Genomic DNA, 26,299 nt, shown 5'->3' with positions numbered 1-26,299 from the left:
GAACATTTTGGATACATCCATATGGACTCCTACAACACTCACAGGTGGAAATAACATTCCAGGAAGTGAATCATCCAGAGAGAGAATGAAGAATAAGAGGAAAAATAAATCAAGGATAGATATAGAGAGAAACCAACAGTTAAAAGAGAGATGAGAATTGTCAAAGATTTGAAGAAATAGATGGAACTTCTCATATTATGTCAATGGGAGTATAAAACATAGATCAAAATTTTTAACTCTATAACTTTTTGACCCAGCAATCCTCCTGAGAATTATATCAGTAAAGTGCACAAGAATACATATACGATAATTCATAGCAGCTTTGTTTAAAAGATAACTGAGAAATAAAATGTCCATTGATAAGGGATTGGTTAAATAAAGCAAGGTACAGTCATGCAATGAAATACTAAGTATAATTAAAATGGACAGTATCAATATTAACATGGAATGATATTGATTTTTTTAATGAAAAGAGAGTAGTTGAAAAGATTACAAATTGTACCATAATTTTACTTATATGTAATTTAGTTATAATTACATCTGTTTATGATACATAATTAAATTATATTCTTTTATAATATTAATTCTGTAATTCTGTTCAGAAATATTAATTGTATTTCTTCTAAACAGTAGGTTTTGGTGGTTGTTTTGTTTGCTTTCTTTACACTTTATACTTTTTTATATTTCTTGGATTTTTCTAACTCAAAATAATTTTTTGTTTTAAAATAGTTTTAAAACAATAAAATGATTTTAATTTTGGGAAAAAAACATAGAAATGTCAGGCAGAGTAGGAAGGGCCAGTGGATAAAATAGAAAAAAATACCAAGGAAGACTACCTGAGAAGAGAAGCCAAGGGAGAGGTATGAGAGAAGAGAAGGAAGATCTAAAAACAAAGGTATAGTCAAAAGTTTTAAAAGCAACTGAGACTTCAAAAGGGCTGACAACAGGGGATCACTAGACAATTAAGAGCACTTTTTAAATAGAATGCATATTAATAAACCTTAAGAGAATATTAAAGTTAGATAGCATGAGAGAAATAGTATTTCAACTTAGTAAACATGACTTTCATTTTCATGATCAGTACTGTTAAGTGCATTGGTGTTGCAGACACTATACTTTTGTATTAATCACCGTGATATCATAAAATGCTTTTTCTGCCATATTGTCATCTAATTACAAAACAGCAATTTATCATTACATGAAAAAAATTGAGTTATACAAAGGAAAAAATAGGTACAATTTTAAATAATTTAGCTAGATATTAGAAATCCTTTTTCTAATAAGACTGTAATACTTTTTTCACAGATGTTCCAAAGGTAATTTAGAAGCAGTTTTGAAAGTAGTCAAAAAAGAATATTCATAGTCAAGATATGGAAGCAATCTAAATGTCTGTCAACAGATGAATGGATAAAGAACACACGGTGCATATATATATATATGTATATACATATATATAATGTATAATATATATAATGAAATATTACTCAGTCATAAAAAAGAATGAAGTTCTGCCATCTGTAGCAACATGGATGGATGAAACTAGAGAGCATTTTGCTTAATGAAATAAGTGAGAGAAAGACAAACACTCTATGTTATCACTTATGTGTGGAATCTAAAAAATAAAACAAATGAATATATATAACAAAACAGAAACAGACTCACAGGTATAGAGGACAAACTAGTGGTTACCAGCAAGGAGAGGGAAGAGGGGAGGGGCAAGATAGGGGTACAGGATTAAGAGATACAAACACTATGTATAAAATAGATAAACAAGAAGGATACATTGTACAGCCCAGGGAAATATAGCCACTATTTCATAAGAACATTAAATGGAGTATAATCTATAAAAATATTGAGTCAATATGTTTTATACACCTGAAACTAATACTGTAAACCAACTATACTTCAATTTAAAAAGGATATTCATAATGTTCCTTCTGCAGAGACAAGACAAAAGCTTAATTTACCAGCAGAAAATTAAAAATTTACTTTCTTTTAATCATGATTTCAATCATTTTGTTTTTCTATATCATCTTCCCACCTGAAACTCTCATTAGGGGTAGAAATGATAGAGAAAGAAAGGAAAATAATTAGATTTTTTCATTGTGCTTTCAGCAGTTCTGACAAACTAAGAGCAGTAGGGATGACTAGGCAGCCAGGAAAGAGGGAGGATAGAATGGGGTAGTGAACAATGTCACTGGGAGAAAATATAAAAGAGAGCATTCCAAAAAGTAACGTCAGAATACCGGTACACCAAATCGACTTAGTTCTATTAAGGTTCCAGTGATGCTAGTACTGATAAAATTATAGGTGTGTGTAATCCAGAAAATCAAGAATATCACCTCTTTCAACTACTATTTAAAACTTGTTCAGTATTATCAGTATTTATCTCAATTGATATTTAAATGTAAACATTTATGTGCCGGGTGGCCACTGTTATTTTTTCCCAAGGAGGTCTAGAACTCAAGTGCCCTATTGACAGCACCAGTATGTAAACTATTTTGGAGAATAAAGAATATAAAACAAATTTTGTTCAGTGCTTATACACCATTAGCACTTAATTAAAATTGGTGAATGATGATGACTTCACAAGAAAAGCTCTAATTGACTGGCAGCCCACCCCTGCTTCTATCATGAGGAGATAACCTGTGGAGGCTATGATCACATGCAGCCGAGGAGCTTTAAAGTAGGATACCTCTAGGGAAAAGATTAGCAGCTGAAATAGAGATTTAAGAATTTAATCAAGAAGTAGACTAAGTTGATCTCCTTCACAATGTCACCTTCATAGTATGATTCCCATACTATTAAACTGTATAACTAAATAATCAACGCACTTAAGTCTCAGACATCTAGAAAACTCAAAACAAAAGTATAGTGTTAATATAAACCTACAGAGTACATATTAAGAAGCTTTGGCCATTTGTGGTTTGTCTTCAAAGTATTAAATATTTTTGAAGAAAAATACAGAAGGATTAAAGGAATAAATTCTTTGCTGTAAAATACCCTCTTTTAATATTTATAGGATTATATTTAATGTAATGAAAAGGAATTTCTTTTCATCTAATACGTCTCTAAAATAGCAATTGATTGAAAATGTTACATATACACACAAATATACAGTTCTTCTTATTCACAAAGGATATGTCTTAGGTCACATTACATAGCAAATACCTCAAATACTGTACTATGCCTTTGATAGGTAGAGTGTAGTAGTAAATAGAGCCAGATTTATAAGGAACAATGAGGGAGATTAAGAATGTGGGCTCTTATTCTAAAATCATCTGCCTAAAAACAGACATCCTAAACTAGGGATGGAAAATATATAATGAGGACCCCTAAATTAAGAAACCATACATTGCAGGATTTCTTAGCCACATATACACATTAGAATATTTGTTACTATACTCATGCAAACACATGTCTATAACTACTTGCAAATGGTCTAATAAACCAAATTTAGAATACTTTAGATCTTTTAAATTTACAATACACTCTAAAAGCAGACTGTAAATAACTAGCAAGCTACCACTCACTTTAAATAGACAAAATATCATGAATAAATTTATATATCAAAATAAATTGATGTGGGTCACATACAAAAATCATGTGAAACAATTAATATGAAGAAACATGGAACATGATATATAGCTCACCTGAGAGTTAATTTTAGGAATAAAAGTAATTCCATTATTACAGACTGTTAAAAAACATTCTCTTATTTGGTTCTTATTTTTAGGATACCCTGGAGAAAAATAGAACAATTCATTATGAAATGTGCATAGGTGGCAAAGATAGTCAATTAGGGAATAAAATTTACTACTGGCTATTTTTTTCTGGAATCTTCAGTATTAGTCTATCTGCCTAATTCCCATCCTCAAATATATCCAAAATATTTGGCAGGCAGAATGTACAATTTTAAATGGATCCTAAGTAATTAATTAACTTCACTAATTATTACCAAAGAATTGACGTATCAAGTGACATTGAGCCCGTATCAACAATACTAAATTGCACAAAAGTTAACAACCCATAATAGCAGGAAAAACAGTTCTTTTCTTTTTCAAATAAAAGACATTTGGAACATGGAAACAATAAGATTATTCATTCTGTGGTGCAGCAGAGACAAGAATTTAAAATAAGAGAACATGAGGTTATTATTAAAACTAGTCTCCAGTGGGACAGGCCTTTCCTTTTGTGGAAATGAATCTGTCTAATGGGAATTTACTAACTATAAAATATTTCAAATTTTTGCAAAATTATTTGGAAAACTATTGTAATAGGGGTACTAATTATCGAATTCATTATTGCTTCATAGGATAGTCTCAACTTTTTAAAAATAGTCATGATTAAGTGAGTAAATATGCCCCAGTCTTCCAGTTAATAAACATCTTGCCCCATTCAGTCACCTAAAAAACAAGGCTCCACATTATGCTTACTTCTATAACATAGTTGTTAAAAGCCCAGACCCTTGTGGGTTTGAATCCCTGCTCTTACACTTGCTAGTCATGGCCTGGGCAAGTCAATCTTTTGTGCTTTAGTTTCCTTATCTGTAAGATGGAGATGATAATAGTACTTACCTCACTGAGTAACTTCAAAAATTAATTCATTCTCCATTATTTGACCTACTTCATGCAAATGTTTAAACTTCATCTCTAGTCACTCTTTACCCCCATGCACACAATCCCAATGTGTTAGCCACACCATAGTTGCCATTCCCAGAATATAATGGATCCTTCCTTCTTTGCCTTCAGAACTCTCATTCATCCTTCTAAGCCCATCTCTGTCTCTGTGAAGCCAACTTTTGTTTCTCTCAGCAGAATTCATTTTTCCCTTCTAATGGCAATTTTTGGAGATAAAAGATCAGAAAAAAAAAAGATCTAAGACTAATTTTTGGCTTTTTCTTTATTTTTTCAAATTATTTTCTACTTTGGATTCAAAATAGTGCATCATAATTATAGGATCAGCACTTACTATATTCTGTTTTTTAGTGAAAAACACTTTTGACATTACAATGATTATGATCAGAAAAGCATTTTAGTAACCTTAAGAGCTCAGGAATGCATTGAGTGAAATGAAGAAAGTGGGAGGGTATTATCATTAATAAAATTATGTTATATGATAGCTTTGTGCTAGGTATTTTACTTACAGTATCTCTGGACTTTAGGTCCACGATATATTAAGTGGTCCCCAAAAGAAATAAACTAGTAAACCAAAATTTTTTATCTCAAATAAAATGAGCAAAAATATCAAGACAGAGGTATAATTCTCTCTATTAAATTCCTGACTTAAAAGTATTTTACTCTCTGCTAAAAGCAATACAGAATAAAGAAAATGTCTTTTCAATTTAATTCATAGCCAAGATTTAAATATTAGTTTAACTTTTCCATTAAAGTTTTAAATTTATGAATTCCTGAATATCAGATTAAAATGTAACTAGAGTTATTTATCTTAGTACAGTGCAACATAATTAAAAACTCCTGTATTTACATGTTAAATATTTGAAAGCTAATTCAATATTTGATGAGTGTTAATTATGCACATAATTACAGTATATAAACTTAACTTCTTACATGATTAGTGATATATTATTGAATTATATATAAATGAGATTCAGTGCAACACATTTTTTAGTACCTATCTAGTTTAAGAAAAACTGCTGGACCAATACCATGGTAGAATGCAAATACGTATAAGACAAAGATTTGTTCCTCAACAAGCTTATAATCAAATAAGAATGATAAGAAATATATACATAATAATAATAATATAAGAAATGATGTAAATTCGGAAAGAGAGATCTGGAGGAGGAAGATAATTATTCTGCCAGGAGGGATCAGGTAACGCTAATGGATGGGCACAATGGACATTCTATTCTTCGTGGAGAAGATGAGAAGGCACCAATTTGGTATGGAGCAACAAAAAGGTTTTGAACACAAAATTTTTAATAATATTCTTGAGGTTTTATTGCATCTTCCATGTTCTCAGACTGTAGAAAAATAGCAGGTATTATTTTAGAAATATGTGCTAAAAGCATGGAAAACAAACAGTCTCTCTCTCACTAAAGAAGTTCTTTATATATCAGTGATTTGGTGGAAAATTTAACCTGTAAGGAGTAATGCAAGCTATAACAAGTGTAAAGTTAGACAACAAAGGAATATGAAGGATAAAATTGCAGGCATTCTACACCATATACAGAAATTAACTCAAAATGGGTCAAAGACCTAAATGTAAGACCCAAAACTATAAATTAGAAAGAAAAATAGGGAAAAGCTTTATGACATTGGATTTGGCACGGATTTCCTGGAAATAACACCAAAAGCTTAGGCAACAAAAGTAAAACTAGACAAATTGGACTATATCAAAAAATTAAAATTTTCTGCATATCAAAGAACACAGTCAACAAAGCAAAAAGGCAACCTACAGAATGGGAGAAAATATTTGCAAATCACATATACCTGATAAGGAGTTAATATCTAGAATACATAAAGAACTCCTACAACTGAACAACACATTAAAAAATCCAGTTAAACAATGACAAAGGACTTGAATAGACATTTCTCCAAAGATGATACACAAATGGCCAACATGCATATGAGAAAATGTTCAATATCACTAATTATTAGGAAAATGCAAATCAAAACCTGACACCCATTAGAAGGCTAGTGTCAAGAAAACCTGGAAAACTGCAAGTGTTAGTGAGGATGTGAAGAAATTGGAACCCTTGAGCAGTGTTGGTAGGAATGTAAAATTGTGCATCTTCTATGAAAAACAGTATGGCAGTTTCTCTAAAAATTAAAAATAGAATGACCCTATGATCCAGCAATCCCACTTATGGGTATATACTCAAAAGAATTGAAAGCAGGGTCTTGAAGCAATATTTGCACACTCATGCTCATAACAGCACTAGCCAAACAGCACAGCACTATTTCATAATAGCCAAAAGATGGAAGCAATCATGTCCATCAATAGATGAATGGATAAACAAAATGTAGTATATACGTACAATGGATATCATTCAGCCTTAAAAAGGAAAGTAATTTCTAACACTACATCATGGATACACCTTCATGACATTATGCTAAGTGAAATAAGTCAGTCACAAAAGGACAAACACTGCATGATTTCACTTCTGTGAGGTATCTAGCATAGTCAAATTCATAGAAACAGAAGGTAGAATGGTGTTTGCCAGGGGGAGAAGGAAATGGGGAGTTGCTGTTATAGAGTTTCAGTTTTTTTCCAAGATGAAAAAGTTCTGACACTGCTTACACAACATTGTAAATATATTTAACACTATTGAACTGTACACTTAGAATTGGCTGTGATGATAAATTTTGTTATGAATTTTTTACCACAAAAGAATTTTTTTTAATTTTTTTAAAAAAGCAATCCAGTTGTTTGACAGAATTGCCTTGATTGGAAATCGACCCGTTCAGTCAAAATGGCTAAAATATCGTCTTCAGCTATTGAATTTTCTTCTCTTTGTTATCATCTAATTATTAATGACATACTATTTTAGCAACTTATTAATTTGCTCTTATGCCTGTAGAAAATATAACAATCATCATATCTGAAAAAATAAAATATTCATTAAATTTTTTAAAAGTTCAGGCATCCATTCTGAGAAAAGCTGGACACGGCTGAACAATGAAGAGAGAATGGAGGTGTTTAAGTATAACTGAACTCCCTAACTATCCCTGTCCCCCACCCTTCGCCCTGGTAACCATAAATTCATTCCCTAAGTCTGTGAGTCTGTTTCTGTTTTATAAATAAGTTCATTTGTATCATTTTTTTAGATTCCCCACATATAAGTGATAAGGGAGTTTGGGATTGACATGTACACACTGCTATATTTAAAATGGATAATCAACAAGGACCTACTGTATAGCACAGGGAACTCTGCTCAATAAAAAATTTTTAAAAAAAGAGCTGAAGAGGCACTTGGTTATTTTTATTAGGCCCATGTGGAAACTGACCCCACCTATCCATCCATCCACCCTGGAGTTTCAGGCTCAGTACAGTGTGCACACTCCATAATGTTATCCTTTAGTCAGATTCACTGAGAAGCAGACTCTGGAATGCATCTGTCTTATCAAGGCTTCTGCATACTTGCCACTTCATGTTCATTTGGCCAACACAGTGAACAAAAATGATGCTCTGCAGAACACCCACTCAGTCCAAATCCCTTTTGGAGTCTATTATAATACAGGGTAGGAGAGTTAACACATCCGCGGAGCAAGACCATAAGACCAAGAGAATATTTACTTCTGGTACACCTTCTTGGTAGTAATAGAAAAAAAATGCATTTGCCAAATCAACAGCTGCATACCATGTACCTGTGGTCATGTTAACCTGCTCTAAAAAGACTCTACATCTGAAACAGTAGCTGCAATTGACGCTGCCACTTGGCCGAGTTTGCAGTAGTCCACCACCACTGTCCAGACTTTGACAAGTTTCTGTAGTGGCCAGACTGGGACATACTTTAGATCTTTAAAGATGGCACTAATCTCTGCTATTTCCTGTCATATGCAATACTGATTTTCATTTAATATCATCGCCAAGGCAAGTACTTTCAGAGCCTTCTCACCCACTACAATAGTTCTTAATCCCACAGGCTAAGAAACCAATGTGATGGTCCTATCAATTACCAAGTAGGTCTATTGGCATGGTTCAGGGAACAGGAAAATGATCAATGAGTGGTTCAGATTCCTCAGGAAACAGACACTGAGACAGAAATTTGTGTTCAGGGGGTTTGTTGAAGAGAGCTATCAGCAGTAACACCTGTGAGGAAATGTGGGCTGCAGCATTTGGTAGAAGAAGTTGAATTATGGTACATTTGCAATAAAGGTCTCAGTTGACTCCACAGGAGGCTCTGAAGCTGAGACAGCCTTTCAGAATTGTACCAAATTGAGGCAAGACTCTGGGCCTTTATACTCCTTCTCTGATAACTTATTGAATTCAGATGCCACAGGAGAGGCAGCTTCCTTTAGCTGAAGGTAATTTCTGGGGTAGCAATTCCAAATTCTAGTTCATTTAAAATAAATATCTATTGGTATATTTTATCTGTTACTAAAGAAGCTCTTAAAAAGTGGTACCTTATGGTAATTTTATTTTTAATTTCTTGAGGAACTTCCACACTGCTTTCCATAACAGTTGCACTATTTTACTTTCTCACCAGTAGGGCACAAGGGTTCCAATTTCTTCACATCTTCACCAACACTTGTTATTTTCTGTTTTTTTTTTAAAATAGTAACCATCCTAATGGGTTCGAAGTGATATCTCATTACAGATTTGATTTGCATTTCCTTAATAGTTTGTGATGTTGAATATCTTTTCATGACAGTGCTGTCCAGTTGTATATCTTCCTTAGAGAAATGTCAATAGTTCAATTCTTTTTATCACTGAATAATATTCCATTGTATTGGCATACCATATAGTTTACTTATCCATTAAAGGACATCTTGGTTGCTTTCAAGTTTTGGAAATTATGAAAGAAAAAAAAAAACAGTGGTGCCCTGGTCTTTTTCTTTAATTACACAGAAGGAGAAGCTACCACCAGCCTTATCCTCAGTAATGCCACCTTTCTCTCTGGTGCTCTCCCACTTACCCATGTTATATTATATCATATGCTACCAGTTGATTTTTTCCTGAACCATGACATCCACCTCATTGCCCCTCATTTCCGATTCAGGGTAATCAATCTGGGAACCACTAACAGATCCATTAATTCTTTGTATGTATCACAACAGAATCCTCCATGGCATCCTCAAATGCTGGAATGTTTATCTACTTAATATGATCTGGGAGCAGGACAAAGATTAAGAAAGTCAACATAAATAAGGTTCTTATTTTCTTTCAAAATTCTAAAATGTTGCCTTTGCATTCTATGATGTTAACTTCAATCACCAGTGACTAAGTCACAGTTATTCACTTCTGGGATTAAAATACCCACTATAGACATCAGCAAACAGAACAAAATCTGATTTATCCAACTGTGTTTTGCCAACCAGAAATCTGTTCTAAGAAGCATTGTACACTGTTATGTGTATTCCCAGTAAAAAGAAACGTATGTAATACATGTTGATACAACAATTAAAGTAACTTTATTAAATCTTATTTTTGTATTATGTATTTTCCATTCAAAGGGACCGTTTAGTATTTTACTGTAATTATTTATAAATTACTGTTAACTGCTCATTATCTGTGTGTGGATTATCAATCACAATCTTTAAATCCAAGATGATGTTTCACTGGAATTGAGTATATTTTTACACTAAATTCTTGATTTATTAGGTTTTCTTGGGTGAGTTTAGTGAATATAATCATAGCTTAAGTCATGGTATGACATAAGTAGAACAGTAAATATGCTGCTTTTCAAATCTAAAGAAAAATTTGCTTTATATTAGACATTACTGGGTTAGATTTTTCAAGTTTCTGCTTCCTTCAATTTGTATAATGAATATGGATAGCATGTAAATACTACGCCTGCCCAGTAAGTATAAACTTTCCAGACCTTGGGTGCTTTCTGTGCATCAAGCAAAATGTCAAACACAGAGTGGGTATAGTTGTTGAAAGTTGTCTCTTAATAGTATGTTAACTCTTCTGCTATTTAATCGTTGTAACTAAATATAAGACCCAATAATAATGAATTTAACCATAATTTAAGTGGCTACAATTCTTAAGGGGAATGAACACTTACTTTTCAGCTGCTGTAGATTATTAGGAGCTATCTCTGATTAGTTTTACTTAAGATGATTTGGGTTTCACTTTTCAGCAAAAAGATGAAAAACACCGCATACCTTGTATCTCACTAGTAATAATTTCTTGTTAAAAATTAAAATGAACTAATGGCGTGTATACATTAAATTGCAGTGGAATAATAATTGTCAATACATATGTAACTCTTAGGCCAGGTACTATTCTAAGTATTTCTCATAAAAATTTAGGAAATATATTCCACTGTTATCCTTATTTTAACAACAGAGAAAACAGGTGCAGAGAAGTTAACTAATTAGCTAAAGCTTCCATAACAAATAAGGGACAGAAGTGATATTTGAATCCAGTACAGTCTGGTTTCAGAGCCTCTATACTTTACCAGCTGCTAGACCATACTACCTCCCTGTTGAATTATCTGACCTTCTTCCTACTGAAGAGAACACACACAAATGCCTCCAGCCCTCTCTCATATATATCTCAGTAAAACTAGAATACCAATTGTCCTTAACTCCCTTCCAGTGACAGCCTACTCTGACAACATAGGGTGAATTAGATGCCCCTCCTGTCCTCCACTGTCACATAACACCCAATATGCTGGTCTGTCATAATTTTTTTCTTTTCATTTTCCAATTAATTATAATTCCTTGAAGGAAGGATTATTGAAAGACTGGCACACAACAGTACAGGAATATAGGAGAGGTTCAGTAAACGTCTGTTGAATGAACTAATGCTTCTCATTGTTTGCAGGACTGACTATTGGCACTCCAGAGTACACCAAAACAGTCATATCCACCCCACCACCACCACCATTATTACTCTGATATCAACTTTTGCAGTTCTCCACATTGCAACAAACTTCACATTTCTCTTTGAAACACCAATAGGTATCCCCCCCACCAAAATAGTCTTACCTTCTAAATCTTCTTTTTCAAAGTGTGTTTTGAGAATAGAACGAGTTCCACCTCTATCCACAACTGCCTCTTCATCATTTCTCTGTAGAATAGAGAGAAATAAGATTAAATGATAGTACATACATTCTCTTAATTTCAGCAAATAAACTTTAATGTGATCTAATAATTTAGGGGTTTAATTCAGTAACATAAACCTACTTGTACATGACTATTCTATTTGATTATCAAATGTTAGTTTACAAAAGACTAAGATTAATTTGACCACACATTCAGAGAAGGAATGTCATTTGATTTTCCATGAAATTGAAGGCAGTCAAACGTTCCCGTTGGCATCATTTGTTAGTGAGATGAAAACTAGAAAACAAACAGTTATCCTGTCAATTTAGTAACATGTATTTTTATCTCTGATAAAGAATTCTTGTTAACAAGATGACATTTTGAACTATACAAGGAAAATATGAAAATCATTAATGCTATGTCAGGGAGAAATAATTCCAATGCCATTATAAATGGGGTTGGGGGGAACTAATCTCTTGAAAGCAATTAGTATCAATTACTAGGTAAACTAAAACTCTAATGACTTTGTTTCAGTATAATGCGTTTTATTCAAACTAAACTGTAAATTACAATCATGTGCATTAAACCTTCATTCAGTTTCTATAAATTTTTTTACCTATTTAGAAGGGCTGGGCACAGGTTTTGTCTTCTGAACACTGTACACATAACTCAAAATAGTATACTCAGTGATTTGGTACTCAATAAAATAATGGGGGAGGTGTGAGCATAATCCATTTTGACCATGCAGGAATGGATAAAATATGAAATACTGAATGAAGTGAAACACAAATTATTTACAACTTTTATCTGTGAACACCCAGGTAAAAATTACCTTAAAAGTGAATACCGAGTACAAAAGGAAAAATGAAAAGGTAGACTAAAGTTGAATGAAACCTTTCAAGATCTATTTCTAAGCCTATTCTAGTTTATTACTATTAGAAAAGTAAAAGGTTTTTGTTTCTTCTTTGAAAGCTTTTTAATTCCTGAACATAATCTTAATAAAGATTTGTCCTCCATGTTTGACAAATCAGTACTTTCAACTGCAGGAGTATAGACATATTTCAGCCTAAAAAGATCAGCTCTCATATGCTTCAAATGCAGCACAATATGCAGCAGAAGGACATGTTTTATAGCCTATAGTCCTGTTGTCTTTCTGACAACTTGTACTGACACAAGTCAGGGTAAAGTCTTTGAAATCAGAGTTAGATAAACTTATACTATAGATGAGAGAAAATGAGAGAAAAAATTAAAATGAAGATAGATTTCAGAACCCATTGCTCTTCTGTTTGGCAAAGTTTAAGAAAATCTGTTGGTTCAACCAATAATAGCAATAGAAAAACTAAAGTTGAGACTTTTATAATTTTCCTGAACCAGATAAATGCAAGTTTCAGCCTATTTTGAATCTGTTCTTGATACATTTACAAATCAAATTTACCCTCTGTACAAGACATTTTCAAATATATGTCACACTAGAATACAATTCTGCCCTCTGGGGTGTTGTTAGGAAGAATGCCAAAAACTAAGTCATGCATCCTTGTTCAAAGGTCAGAAGGAACACTATTCCAATATAACTCAAAATGGCAGTCTCTGAAAACAACTGCAAAATGGAAAGCTTATATAGAATACATGAAGATGTTTCCCCCTATACAATAAATATTTGATTTTGATTTCAAGGACCTGAAATAGTTTTCAGCTTATACAAAATGTTTTTTCCCCTTATTTATATAAAGCATGTATACTCTCCACGTACAAAAGATAATTCTGTTGAATCGCTAATGTTGAGATATTGAGAGAAAATGAAATTTTGCAGCAGAAGTAGAAATGGAATCTAAATAGGAAACAGCTGATTATTTAATTACTATGCAGGTTACAAGAAAAGTGACCTAATTTTAATTTTTCTTTAAAAGAAAAAGAACTAGAAGCTAGAATATGAATATAACTCAATGTAAGTGACTCATTTTGTAGTTTCATATTATCCTCTTTAAATACTCTCTGGATGTTCCATATTTTCAGCTGAAAATTCCCAAGATACAGATTAATGTTAATACATATACTGAAATTCCTCTACTTTGGCTATAGCTCAAAAGATCACTTCAATATTATTCAAGACTTTGTAGCAGAATATTTCCCTTCCCCCTTATTACCAAGAGCAAGTAAATATGAGGTGTGATGATGGGAATGCAGAGGGACTTATGGCACTGGGTGCCAGTCTATGCAGTAATAGAGCAATAAGATACATTTTCACTTCATTTTGAACTGTTACTATATTTAGAATTGGTGAACACCAAATATATTAATGCACCCTAATTTCCATATGTATTTACTCACCTAGGAACAAATTTTAGCACTGTATAGGGAGAGAACACATAAATATATTACATTGCCTTTCAATACAATTCACCCTTACTACACTGTTGGGTAAATGTTTATAAGATGATTGAGTTCAGTAAATAGTATTGTGTTGGGATATATATTTCTCAATATGGGCAACGTTCCCCCCAAATTTAAAACATTGCCCATATTGAGAAATATATACCCCAACACAGTCACATATTCATATATATGTAATCAAAAGTTTCACAAACCAGTATTTACTCTTAGTATAAAAAATGCACTCTGATATTTTCTGTTACATGGTATACTATTTCATTTAGAAGTCCTAGTCACTTCCCATTAAATTTATTTCAGGACCGAAAAATAGCTTGTGACATGCAATTTGAAAAACATTGGTATAGACTATGGCCCTGGGACAGACTAACAGTAACTAATTCACACAGAAATTTCTTCTAGACGTGTTTGTAAATATCATTAGCTCTATGAATATGTAAAAATCACCTTTCTCTGATTTACCGTAGCTCTTGAGCACAGGCATCAATGAAATAAACTTTTCTAGTTTTACAAACCAAAATCTAACAGTAATCTTGTGAGCAGAAAATTCAAACTTTTTCATATCCTTTTAATTCTCATCTCGTTTGAAAATGAATAGAGGAAAAGCAGTTCATTTTCAATTCAAAATTCTTTCTTCCTTAGAACTATTTATCATATCATTTTTAAAAAGTAACCACTTTTTCTGCCTTTTTTTAAGGTATTAGATACTAGAATAGTATTGTGTGCTGTATAGTATTGTGTGCTGTATAGTATACAGTATTGTGTGTATAGTATGTAGTATTGTGTGCTGTATACTCTCTTTATTCTGTATACTCTCTTTATTCTTTTTTCTCAAGATTGCTTTAGCAGGGGGAAATAGGAAGATGGCGGAAGAGTAAGACGCGGAGATCACCTTCCTCCCCACAGGTATACCATAAATTCATCTACACGTGGAACAACTCCTACAGAACACCTACTGAACACTGGCAGAAGACCTCAGACCTCCCAAAAGGCAAGAAACTCCCCACGTACCTGGGTAGGGCAAAAGGAAAAAGAATAAACAGAGACAAAATGATAGGGACGGGACCTGCACCAGTGGGAGGGAGCCGTGAAGGAGGGAAGGTTTCCACACACTAGGAAGCCCCTTTGCGGGCAGAGACTGCGGGTGGCGGAGGGGGAAAGCTTCGGAGTAGCGGAGGAGAGCACAGCAACAGGGGTGCGGAGGGCAAAGCGGGGAGAATCACGCCCAGAGGATCGGTGCCGACCAGCACTCACCAGCCCAAGAGGCTTGTCTGCTCAGTCGCCGGGGCGGGCAGGACTGGGAGCTGAGGCTCGGGCTTTGGTCGGAGCGCAGGGAGAGGACTATTTGGCGGCGTGAACACAGCCTGAAGGGGTTAGTGCCCCACAGCTGGCCGGGAGGGAGTCCGGGAAGAAGTCTGGACCTGCCGAAGAGGCAAGAGACTTTTTCTTGCCTCTTTGTTTCCTGGTGTGCGAGGAGAGGGGATTAAGAGCACTGCTTAAAGGAGCTCCAGAGACGGGAGCGAGCCGCGGCTAAAAGGGCGGACCCTAGAGACGGGCGTGGGACGCTGGGGCTGCTGCTGCCACCGCCAAGAGACCTGTGTGCGAGCGCAGGTCACTATCCACGGCCCCTTTCCGGGGAGCCTGTGCAGCCCGCCACTGCCAGGGTCCCGGGATCCAGGGATGGCTTTCCTGGGAGAACGCACTGCGCGCCTCGCGCTGGTGCAACGTCACGCCGGCCTCTGCCGCCGCAGGCTCGCCCCGCCCCACACTCCTCCCTACCCCCGGCCTCAGTGAGCCAGAGTCCCCGAAGCGGCTGCTCCTTTAACCCCGTCCTGTCTGAGCGAAGAACAGACGCCCTCTGGCGATCTACACGCAGAGGCGGGGCCAAATCCAAAGCTGAGACCCGGGAGCTGTGAGAATAAAGAAGAGAAAGGGAAATCTCTCCCAGCAGCCTCAGAAGCAGCGGATTAAAGCTCCACAATCAACTTGATGAACCCTGCCTCTGTGGAATACATGAATAGACAACAAATCATCCCAAATTGAGGAGGTGGACTTTGAGAACAAGATTTATGATTTTTTCCCCTTTTGCTCTTTTTGTGAGTGTGTATGTGTATGCTTCTGTGTGAGATTTTGTCTGTATAGCTTTGCTTCCACCATTTGTCCCAGGGTTCTATCCGCCCGTTTTTTTTTGTTGTTGTCTTTGTTTTTATTTTTTTAATTTTTTTCTTAATACTTTTTTATTTTAATAACTTTATTATGTTTTATCATACTTTATTCTACTTTACTCTATCGTCTCTCTTTCTTTTTTCCTATCTTCCCTCCTTCCTCCCTCCCTTTCTTCTTTCTTTCTTTCTTTCTACTTCTACTAATTCTTTCTTTCTACTTTTTCTCCCTTTTATTCTGAACCGTGTGGATGAAAGGCTCTTGGTGCTGCAGCCAGGAGTCAGTGCTGTGCCTCTGAGGTGGGAGAGCCAACTTCAGGACACTGGTCCACAAGAGACCTCCCAGCTCCACATAATATCAAATGGCGAAAATCTCCCAGAGATCTCCATCTCAACACCAGCACCCAGCTTCACTCAACGACCAGCAAGCTACAGTGCAGGACACCCTGTGCCAAACAACTAGCAAGACAGGAACACAACCCCACCCATTAGCAGAGAGGCTGTCTAAAATCATAATAAGTCCACAGACACCCCAAAACACACCACCACACGTGGACCTGCCCACCAGAAAGACAAGATCCAGCCTCATCCACCAGAACACAGGCACTAGTCCCCTCCACCAGGAATTCTACACAACCCACTGAACCAACCTTAGCCACTGGGAACAGACACCAAAAACAATGGGAACTAAGAATGTGCACCTGCAAAAAGGAGACTACAAACACAGTAAGATAAGCAAAATGAGAAGACAGAAAAAAACACAGCAGGTGAAGGAGCAAGATAAAAACCCACTAGACCTAACAAATGAGAGGAAATAGGCAGTCTACCTGAAAAAGAATTCAGAATAATGATAGTAAAGATGATCCAAAATCTTGGAAAGAGAATAGACAAAATGCAAGAAACATTTAACAAGGACCTAGAAGAACTAAAGATGAATCAAGCAATGATGAGCAACAGAATAAATGAAATTTAAAATACTCTAGATGGGGGCTTCCCTGGTGGCACAGTGGTTGAGAGTCCTCCTGCTGATGCAGGGGACACAGGTTCGTGCCCCGGTCCGGGAAGATCCCACATGCCACAGAGCGGCTACGCCCGTGAGCCATGGCCACTGAGCCTGCGCGTCCGGAGCCTGTGCCCTGCAATGGGAGAGGCCACAACAGTGACAGGCCCACGTACCAGAAAAAAAAAAATTCTCTAGATGGCATCAATAGGAGAATAACTGAGGCAGAAGAACGGATAAGTGACGTGGAAGAAAATGGCGGAAATAACTGCTGCAGAGCAGAATAAAGAAAAAAGAATGAAAAGAACTGAGGACAGTCTCAGAGACCTCTGGGACAACATTAAATGCACTAACATTCAAATTATAGGGGTTCCAGAAGAAGAAGAGAAAAAGAAAGGGACTGAGAAAATATTTGAAGAGATTAGAGTTGAAAACTTCCCTAATATGGGAAAGGAAATAGTTAATCAAGTCCAGGAGGCACAGAGAGTCCCATACAGAATAAATCCAAGGAGAAATATGCCAAGACACATATTAATCAAACTGGCAAAAATTAAACACAAAGAAAACATACTAAAAGCAGCAAGGGAAAAACAACAAATAACACACAAGGGAATCCCCATAAGGTTAACAGCTGATCTTACAGCAGAAACTCTGCAAGCCAGAAGGGACTCGCAGGACATATTTAAAGTGATGAAAGAGAAAAACCTGCAACCAAGATTACTCTACCCAGCAAGGATCTCATTCAGATTTGATGGAGAAATTAAAACCTTTAAGACAAGCAAAAGCTGAGAGAGTTCAGCACCACCAAACCAGCTTTACAACAAATGCTAAAGGATCTTCTCTAGGAAAGAAACACAACAGAAGGAAAAGACCTACAATAACGAACCCAAAATAATTAAGAAAATGGGAATAGGAACATACATATCAATAATTACCTTAAATGTAAATGGACTAAATGCTCCCACCAAAAGACACAGATTGGCTGAATGGATACAAAAATAAGACTCATATATATGCTGTCTACAAGAGACCCACTTCAGACCTAGAGACACATACAGACTGAAAGTAAGGGGATGGAAAAAGATATTCCATGCAAATGGAAATCAAAAGAAAGCTGGAGTAGCAATTCTCATATCAGACAAAATAGACTTTAAAATAAAGACTATTAGAAGAGACAAAGAAGGACACTACATAATGATCAAGGGATCGATCCAAAAAGAAGATATAACAATTGGAAATATTTATGCACCCAACATAGGAGCACCTCAATACATAAAGCAAATACTAACAGCCATAAAAAGGGAAATCGACAGTAACACAATCCTAGTAGGGGACTTTAACACCCCACTTTCACCAATGGACAGACCATCCAAAATGAAAATAAATAAGGAAACACAAGCTTTAAATGATACATTAAACAAGATGGACTTAATTGATATTTAAAGAACATTCCATCCAAATACAACAGAATACAAATTTTTCTCAAGTGCTCATGGAATATTCTCCAGGATGGATCATATCTTGGGTCACAAATCAAGCCTCAGTAAATTTAAGAAAATTGAAATTGTACCACGTATCTTTTCCAACCACAATGCTATGAGATTAGATATCAATTACAGGAAAAGATCTGTAAAAAATACAAACACATGGAGGCTAAACAATACACTACTTAATAACGAAGTGATCACTGAAGAAATCAAAGAGGAAATTAAAAAATACCTTTTTTAAAGGTATTTTTAAGTTTTTAAAAAATAAAAAAAACATCTCAAGTAAACAACCTGACCTTGCACCTAAAGCAATTAGAGAAAGAAGAACAAAAAGCCCCCAAAGTTAGCAGAAGGAAAGAAATCATAAAAATCAGATCAGAAATAAATGAAAAAGAAATGAAGGAAACAATAGCAAAGATCAATAAAACTAAAAGTTGATTCTTTGAGGAGATAAACAAAATTGATAAACCATTAGCCAGACTCATCAAGAAAAAAAGGGAGAAGACTCAAATCAACAGAATTAGAAATGAAAAAGGAGAAGTAACAACTGACACTGCAGAAATACAAAAGATCATGAGAGATTACTACAAGCAACTCTATGCCAATAAAATGAACAACCTGGAAGAAATGGACAAATTCTTAGAAATGCACAATGTGCCAAGAATGAATCAGGAAGAAATAGAAAATATGAACAGGCCAATCACAAGCACTGAAATTCAAACTGTGATTGATTAAAAATCTTCCAACAACAAAAGCCCAGGATCAGATGGCTTCACAGGGGAATTCTATCAAACATTTAGAGAAGAGCTAACACCTATCCTTCTCAAACTCTTCCAAAATATAACAGAGGAAGGAACACTCCCAAACTCATTCTATGAGGCCACCATCACCCTGATACCAAACTAGACAAGGATGTCACAAAGAAAGAAATCTACAGGCCAATATCCCTGATGAACATAGATGCAAAAATCCTCAACAAAATACTAGCAAACAGAATGCAGTAGCACATTAAAAGGATCATACAGCATGATCAAGTGGGGTTTATTCCAGGAATGCAAGGAGTCTTCAATATACACAAATCAATCAACGTGATACACCATATTAACAAATGGAAGGAGAAAAATCATATGGTCATCTTATAGATGCAGAGAAAGCTTTTGACAAAATTCAACACCCATTTATGATAAAAACCCTCCAGAAAGTAGGCATAGAGGGAACTTTCCTCAACATAATAAAAGTCATATATGACAAACCCACAGCCAACATCGTCCTCAATGGTGAAAAACTGAAATCATTTCCACTAAAATCAGGAACAAGACAAGGTTGCCCACTCTCACCACTATTATTCAACATAGTTCTGGAAATTTTAGCCATAGCAATCAGAGAAGAAAAGGAAATAAAAGGAATCCTAATCAGAAAAGAAGAAGTAAAGCTGTCACTGCTTGCAGATGACATGATACTATACATAGAGAATCCTAAAGATGCTACCAGAAAACTACTAGAGCTAATCAATGAATTTGGTAATGTAGCAGGATCCAAAATTAATGCACAGTAATCTCTGGCATTCCTATACACTAATGATGAAAAATCTGAAAGAGAAATTAAGGAAACACTCCCATTTACCATTGCAACAAAAAGAATAAATACCTAGGAATAAACCTACCTAAGGCGACAAAAGAACTGTATGCAGAAAACTATAAGGCACTGATGAAAAAATTAAAGATGGTACAAAGAGATGGAGAGATATACCATGGTGTTGCATAGGATGAATCCACATTGTGAAAATGACTATTGTACCCAAAGCAATCTACAGATTCATTGCAATCCCTATCAAACTACCAATGGCATTTTTCACAGAACTAGAACAAAAAATTTCTCAATTTGTATAGAAACACAAAAGACCCCGAATAGCCAAAGCAGTCTTGAGAACGAGAAACGGAGCTGGAGGAATCAGGCTCCCTGACTTCAGGCTATGCTACAAAGCTACGGTAATCAAGACAGTATGGTACTGGCACAAAAACAGAAAGACAGATCAACAGAACAGGATAGAAAGCCCAGAGATAAACCCATGCACATATGGTCACCTTATCTTTGATAAAGGAGGCAGGAATGTACAGTGGAGAAAGGACAGCCTTTTCAATAAGTGGTGCTGGGAAAACTGGACAGGTACATGTAAAAGTATGAGATTAGATCACTCCCTAACACCATACACGAAAATAAGCTCAAAATGGATTAAAGACCTAAATGTAAGGCCAGAAAATATCAAACTCTTAGAGGAAAACATAGGCAGAACACTCTATGACATAAATCACAGCAAGATACTTTTTGACCCACCTCCTAGAGAATGGAAATAAAAACAAAAATAATCAAATGGGACCTAATGAAACTGCAAAGCTTTTGCACAGCAAAGAAAACCATAAACAAGACGAAAAGACAACCCTCAGAATGGGAGAAAATATTTGCAAATGAAGCAACTGACAAAGGGTTAATCTCCAAAATTTACCACCAGCTCATGCAGCTCAATAACAAAAAAAAATCAAACAACCCAGTCCAAAAATGGGCAGAAGACCTAAATAGACATTTCTCCAAAGAAGATATACAGACTGCCAACAAACACATGAAAGAATGCTCAACATCATTAATCATTAGAGAAATGCAAATCAAAACTACAGTGAGACATGATCTCACACCAGTCAGAATGGCCATAATCAAAACATCTAGAAACAATAAATGCTGGAGAGGCTGTGGAGAAAAGGGAACCCTCTTGTATTGCTGGTGGGAATGTGAATTGGTACGGCCACTATGGAGAACAGCATGGAGGTTCCTTAAAATACTACAAATAGATCTACCATATGACCCAGTAGTCCCACTACTGGGCATATACCCTGAGAGAACTATAATTCAAAAAGAGTCATGTACCAAAATGTTCATTGCAGCTCTATTTACAATAGCCAGGAGATGGAAACAACCTAAGTGTCCTTCTACAGATGAATAGATAAAGAAGATGTGGCACATATATACAATGGAATATTACTTAGCCATGAAAAGAAATGAAATTGAGCTATTTGTAATGAGGTGGATGGACCTAGAGTCTGTCATACAGAGTGAAGTAAGTCAGAAACAGAAAGACAAATACCGTATGCTACACATATATATGTAATTTAAGAAAAAAAATGTCATGAAGAACCTAGGGGTAAGACAGGAATAAAGGCATAGACCTAGTAGAGAATGGACTTGAGGATATGGGGAGGGGGAAGCATAAGCTTTGACAAAGTGGGAGAGTGGCATGGACATATATAGACTACCAAACGTAAAAAAGATAGCTAGTGGGAAGCAGCCGCATAGCACAGGGAGATCAGCTCAGTGCTTTGTGACCACCTAGAGGGTTGGGATAGGGAGGGTGGGAGGGAGGGAGATGCAAGAGGGAAGAGATATGGGAACATATGTATATGTATAACTGATTCACTCTGTTATAAAGCAGAAACTAACACACCATTGTAAAGCAATTATACTCCAATAAAGATGTAAAAAAAAAAAAGCAGAAAGTAGCACTCCATTGTAAAGCAATTATAGGCCAATAAAGATGTTTAAAAATTTTTTTAAAAAACACAGCAAGTTCACTTAATAAAATAGATCAGAAACAAGGATATACTATACAACACAGGGATATGTAGCCATTATTTTGTTATAACTTTAGAAGGAGTATTATCTATAAAAATGTTGAATCACCATTGTGTACACGTGAAACTAATGTAACTTTGTAAATCAAGTATAATTCAGTAAAAAAAAAACCTAAATAAATAAATACAGCCACCTCTGTATTTTTACAAATATAGTCTCTATACAATCTGTAAGAATAAAATACAATTCAAAAATGTTATGATTAACAAAAAAAGATACTGTTGAATAAAGAGTAGAAGACAAAATGGTGGGAAAGAGACTGAATCATCAAAGAGTTCTCAATAGCATAAATAACTCAAGACTGCTTAATTTCTGGGCTTCCCTGGTGGCGCAGAGTTTACCAATCCACCTGTCAATGCAGGGGTCACAGGTTCGAGCCCTGGTCCAAGAAGATCCCACATGCCGCAAGCAACTAAGCCCATGCACCACAACTACTGAGCCTGTGCTCTAGAGCCCATGAGCCACAACTACTGAGCCTGCATGCCACAACTACTGAAGCCCACATGCCTAGAGGCTGTGCTCCACAACAAGAAAAGCCACCACAATGAGAAGCCCATGCACCGCAACGATGAGTAGCCCCTGCTCACCACAAATAGAGAAAGCCCGCACACAGCAATGAAGACCCAATGCAGCCAAAAACAAATGAATAAAATAAATTTATTTTTTAAAAAAGAATGTTTAATTTCTGAAAGAAATGAAAAGTAGAGTGTAGAGTAAACTTCTGGATGTGTAATAAGGGAGTGAAAAAGAGTAACTAATCAAACATAAGTATTAAACTCTTGTGAAGAATGTTCCCTGTAACTGAAGGAATATATGTATATATTTCTACCCATGAGGATCCATGTAGAAATTACCTTTTATTCAGTTTACAGGGTCTCTCTCAACCTATGGATTAATATCTTGTTTAACATTAATGAAACATTTTCCAGTATTGACTTAAGAAGTAGTAGAAACATATAGACACATGTATTTTATAAACATGACCTGAGAGTTCATTTCTTAAGTGTTTATTTCCAAAGGCTCCATACTTGTCAATTCTCATTAATGTTAAAATACTTCACAGAAAATTAAGGTTGATTTTACTCACTTCAGTAATGTTAAAACATGCTGTTAATAACTGGTAACATCTCACATACCACATTATTTTCATACTTTTCTTTAATAATGTGTTGCTACTGTTTCATTAAAGATGCAAAACTTTAACTCGTTGTACCCATCTCCTCATTACTTTTTATTTTAAATAATGAAAATAAGAAAATTAAACATTAACACTTGGATTCAATGTTAATATTCATCATATGCATCTATATTTTCTCTGGAGGCCTCCTATTTTTTTCATTTTTCCATGTAAGCTAAAGTATTTTACAAATATAAAAAGGTCAGCTGTTTAACTTGTAATTGCATTATACTGTATTACATAGGGCAATAGATGTGAAAGCATCAGCTCAGAGATTAACATTTCATAGGAGTTCAATACATACTAGCTGAACTGAAATCTAAGCATATGTCAGGCCTAACTTTGAGTGTCACTTAGTATATTATAGTTTAATACAATAAATGAACCCATATATTTTTACTAGCATATTATTTTGAAATTAGGTATTGAAAATCTTACATCTACTTTAAAATATAGACTATACCATTTCATGGTAATACAAGTTCTATCCATCTATTTTATACACTGTATTAATTAACTCATATGAAACATATTTAAAGTAGTCCAATAAATCACTCTTTCTCCTTTCTGGTGTTTTTGTACATAAAAAAGAAGTGAGTCCGCTTCTAAAGTGTCTAATTGGGGAGGTGGCAATTAGGTTTCATTTGCTTATGGAAAGTAAATGTGTTATTTCATCTTTACACATACAAGAAAAAATAGAACTGAAAATAAGAATTGGAGAGTAAAACCCTCTGTCATAGGAATAAGGATAAGAAGGCATAAACTAGGTCATCATGTAAAAATTTTAAGATTTTTCTCATCTCATTTACTTGGAAAACTCCACCCATGCAAACATTAAAGACCTGTTGGGGGCTACACATTTATGTCAGGTGTGTTAATCTGTTGAAATGAAGTACTCCAAAGTCAGGTTGAAATAGTGAAATGTTGAAATGCTGAAAAGCTCAGTGGTGAAAATCTTCCAATGTTAAGCTATTTCTGGCTCAGGATTAATTTCATCACAACATATAGTACTATACTTATTACTGCCACTGTGATCCAAGAATATTGTCTCTCCTGTCAGGCCTTCTAGGGGGCCTAACATCTGATGGTTTAAGGACAAAAAGTGTTTGAGAAGTTAAGAACAATTTCAATTAGCCAAAAATATTTTAATGGGCAGTGATACCTTCATAATTGAGTTCCTGCCTTGTTTGCCCACCTTACCCTCCAGATTTGTTTGTTTTGAATTCTGGACTTGACTCCTGCCTTGTCGTTGAGCCCTCTTACAGCCTCATTTCTGCAGATAAACCCAATTCTGTACCCAGAAAAATGATGCTAACTGCTGCTAAATTTCCTACTGATGCTTCATGCTGTCTCTACTCTGTTCACACTGCTTGCATGTAAAATGCCCTACAAGGCTCCACCTGTCTTTGTAGGCCTTCCTTATTTGTCCTGCTGTGTCCTTCCCTAAGCATCTGCCACATCCCCATGATCTTGTTTGGAGCTCAAGTACAAGTTTTGGTGGTATAACCTGTCCCTCTGCTGCTGATGCTCCCTTTAGGAGGTCAACATAAAGGCAGTATTGGATAAACACTGAGGGGTCATATGTAGGGCCACATACCTCCTGGATTTAAGTCCTGTTTCAATTAATTCCTAGCTGTGTGACTTCATCATTTTATGTAATTTCTCTGCATCTTGAGTGATTTATTAATACATGTAAAATTCTTGAGTTTTCCAAGCATGTATTAAGTTCTCAATAAACGTTAATTATAACATTGTTATTTATATTATTACTTGTACTATCAGAGCCACAAAAATCAATAAGACCAAGCTCCTTCCCTCAAAGAGTTTATAGGCTTCATGTTAGGTACAATGCACAATGGTATCATGAAAGAAATTCATACAGGTGAAACTCAATCATAAAGATTATTATTTTTCTCCAAGAAAGTCAGTAAAAACTCCATTAAAAGAGACACTTCAGTTGATTTTTAAAAGATCAATGTATCTTTGCAAGGCAGACACGGGGATAAAGTGGTAGTTTGGGCATAAATATCAAGAAAAAAACTCTATTTATCTGAATAAGGGAGAAAGACATTAGTAGGACCAGAGTAGGACTACTGATTTGGTTCTCATTACAATGCAAATGCCTAGAAAGAAAACGTCTCCTAAAACCTGGGACAGGATAAAAAATCCTGATGTGCAAAAAGTAGAATTTCTAGAAAGTGGAGAAATAATAATTATATAGATAATATTCTTAAAATTTAAAACTCCATGAACATGAACAGATAAAACAGTGGGCTGGAAAGACAAGAATTAAGGAACTGGGGAAAATAGCTGAAAAATTATACATAATATATCACAGAATAACAATGTGAAAAATATGAAATAGATAATTTTTAAATGAAGGATAATATGATAAAGTCTAACATGTACATAATTGGAGTTCTAGAAGATGAGAATAGAGAAAATGAGGGAGAAGTACTGTTTGAAAATAATAGGTGAAAAATTTTCCAGAATTGATAGAATACATGAATCCTCAGATTCAGTAATCACAAACAGTATAATTAAAAGACAATTCACACGTAGACATATCATGTGAAACTGCAGAATGACACATTTTTAAAGCAGCAAAGAAAAAGAAAGAGATTACCTACAAAGGAATGACAAACTAACAAAAATAGAAGCCAGAAGACAGTAAAATAATATCTTCAGGATACTAAGAAAAAATAATTGTTAATATAGAGGTA

The 26,299-nt window shown here is 35.2% G+C and overlaps 1 protein-coding gene across 8 annotated transcripts in view; it reads right to left on the bottom strand.

Annotated features, from left to right (window-relative positions):
* Positions 1-26,299, bottom strand: part of SLC4A10 (solute carrier family 4 member 10) — a gene marked incomplete at both ends in the record, with an annotated part of 302,753 nt that overhangs the window by 172,719 nt on the left and 103,735 nt on the right. For all 8 annotated transcript variants that reach the window (XM_082630536.1, XM_082630540.1, XM_082630538.1 and 5 more), the window contains one exon: positions 11,625-11,706. In XM_082630536.1, coding sequence (XP_082486662.1) covers positions 11,625-11,706 — 82 coding nt within the window. The remainder of the gene's footprint in view (positions 1-11,624; positions 11,707-26,299) is intronic.

This window comes from Mesoplodon mirus (assembly GCF_964341445.2).
Source record: "Mesoplodon mirus genome assembly, chromosome: 8".
NCBI lineage: Eukaryota > Metazoa > Chordata > Mammalia > Artiodactyla > Ziphiidae > Mesoplodon > Mesoplodon mirus.
The sequence above is the reverse complement of the archived record's forward strand: the minus strand, read 5'-3'. Positions and strand labels throughout refer to the sequence as shown.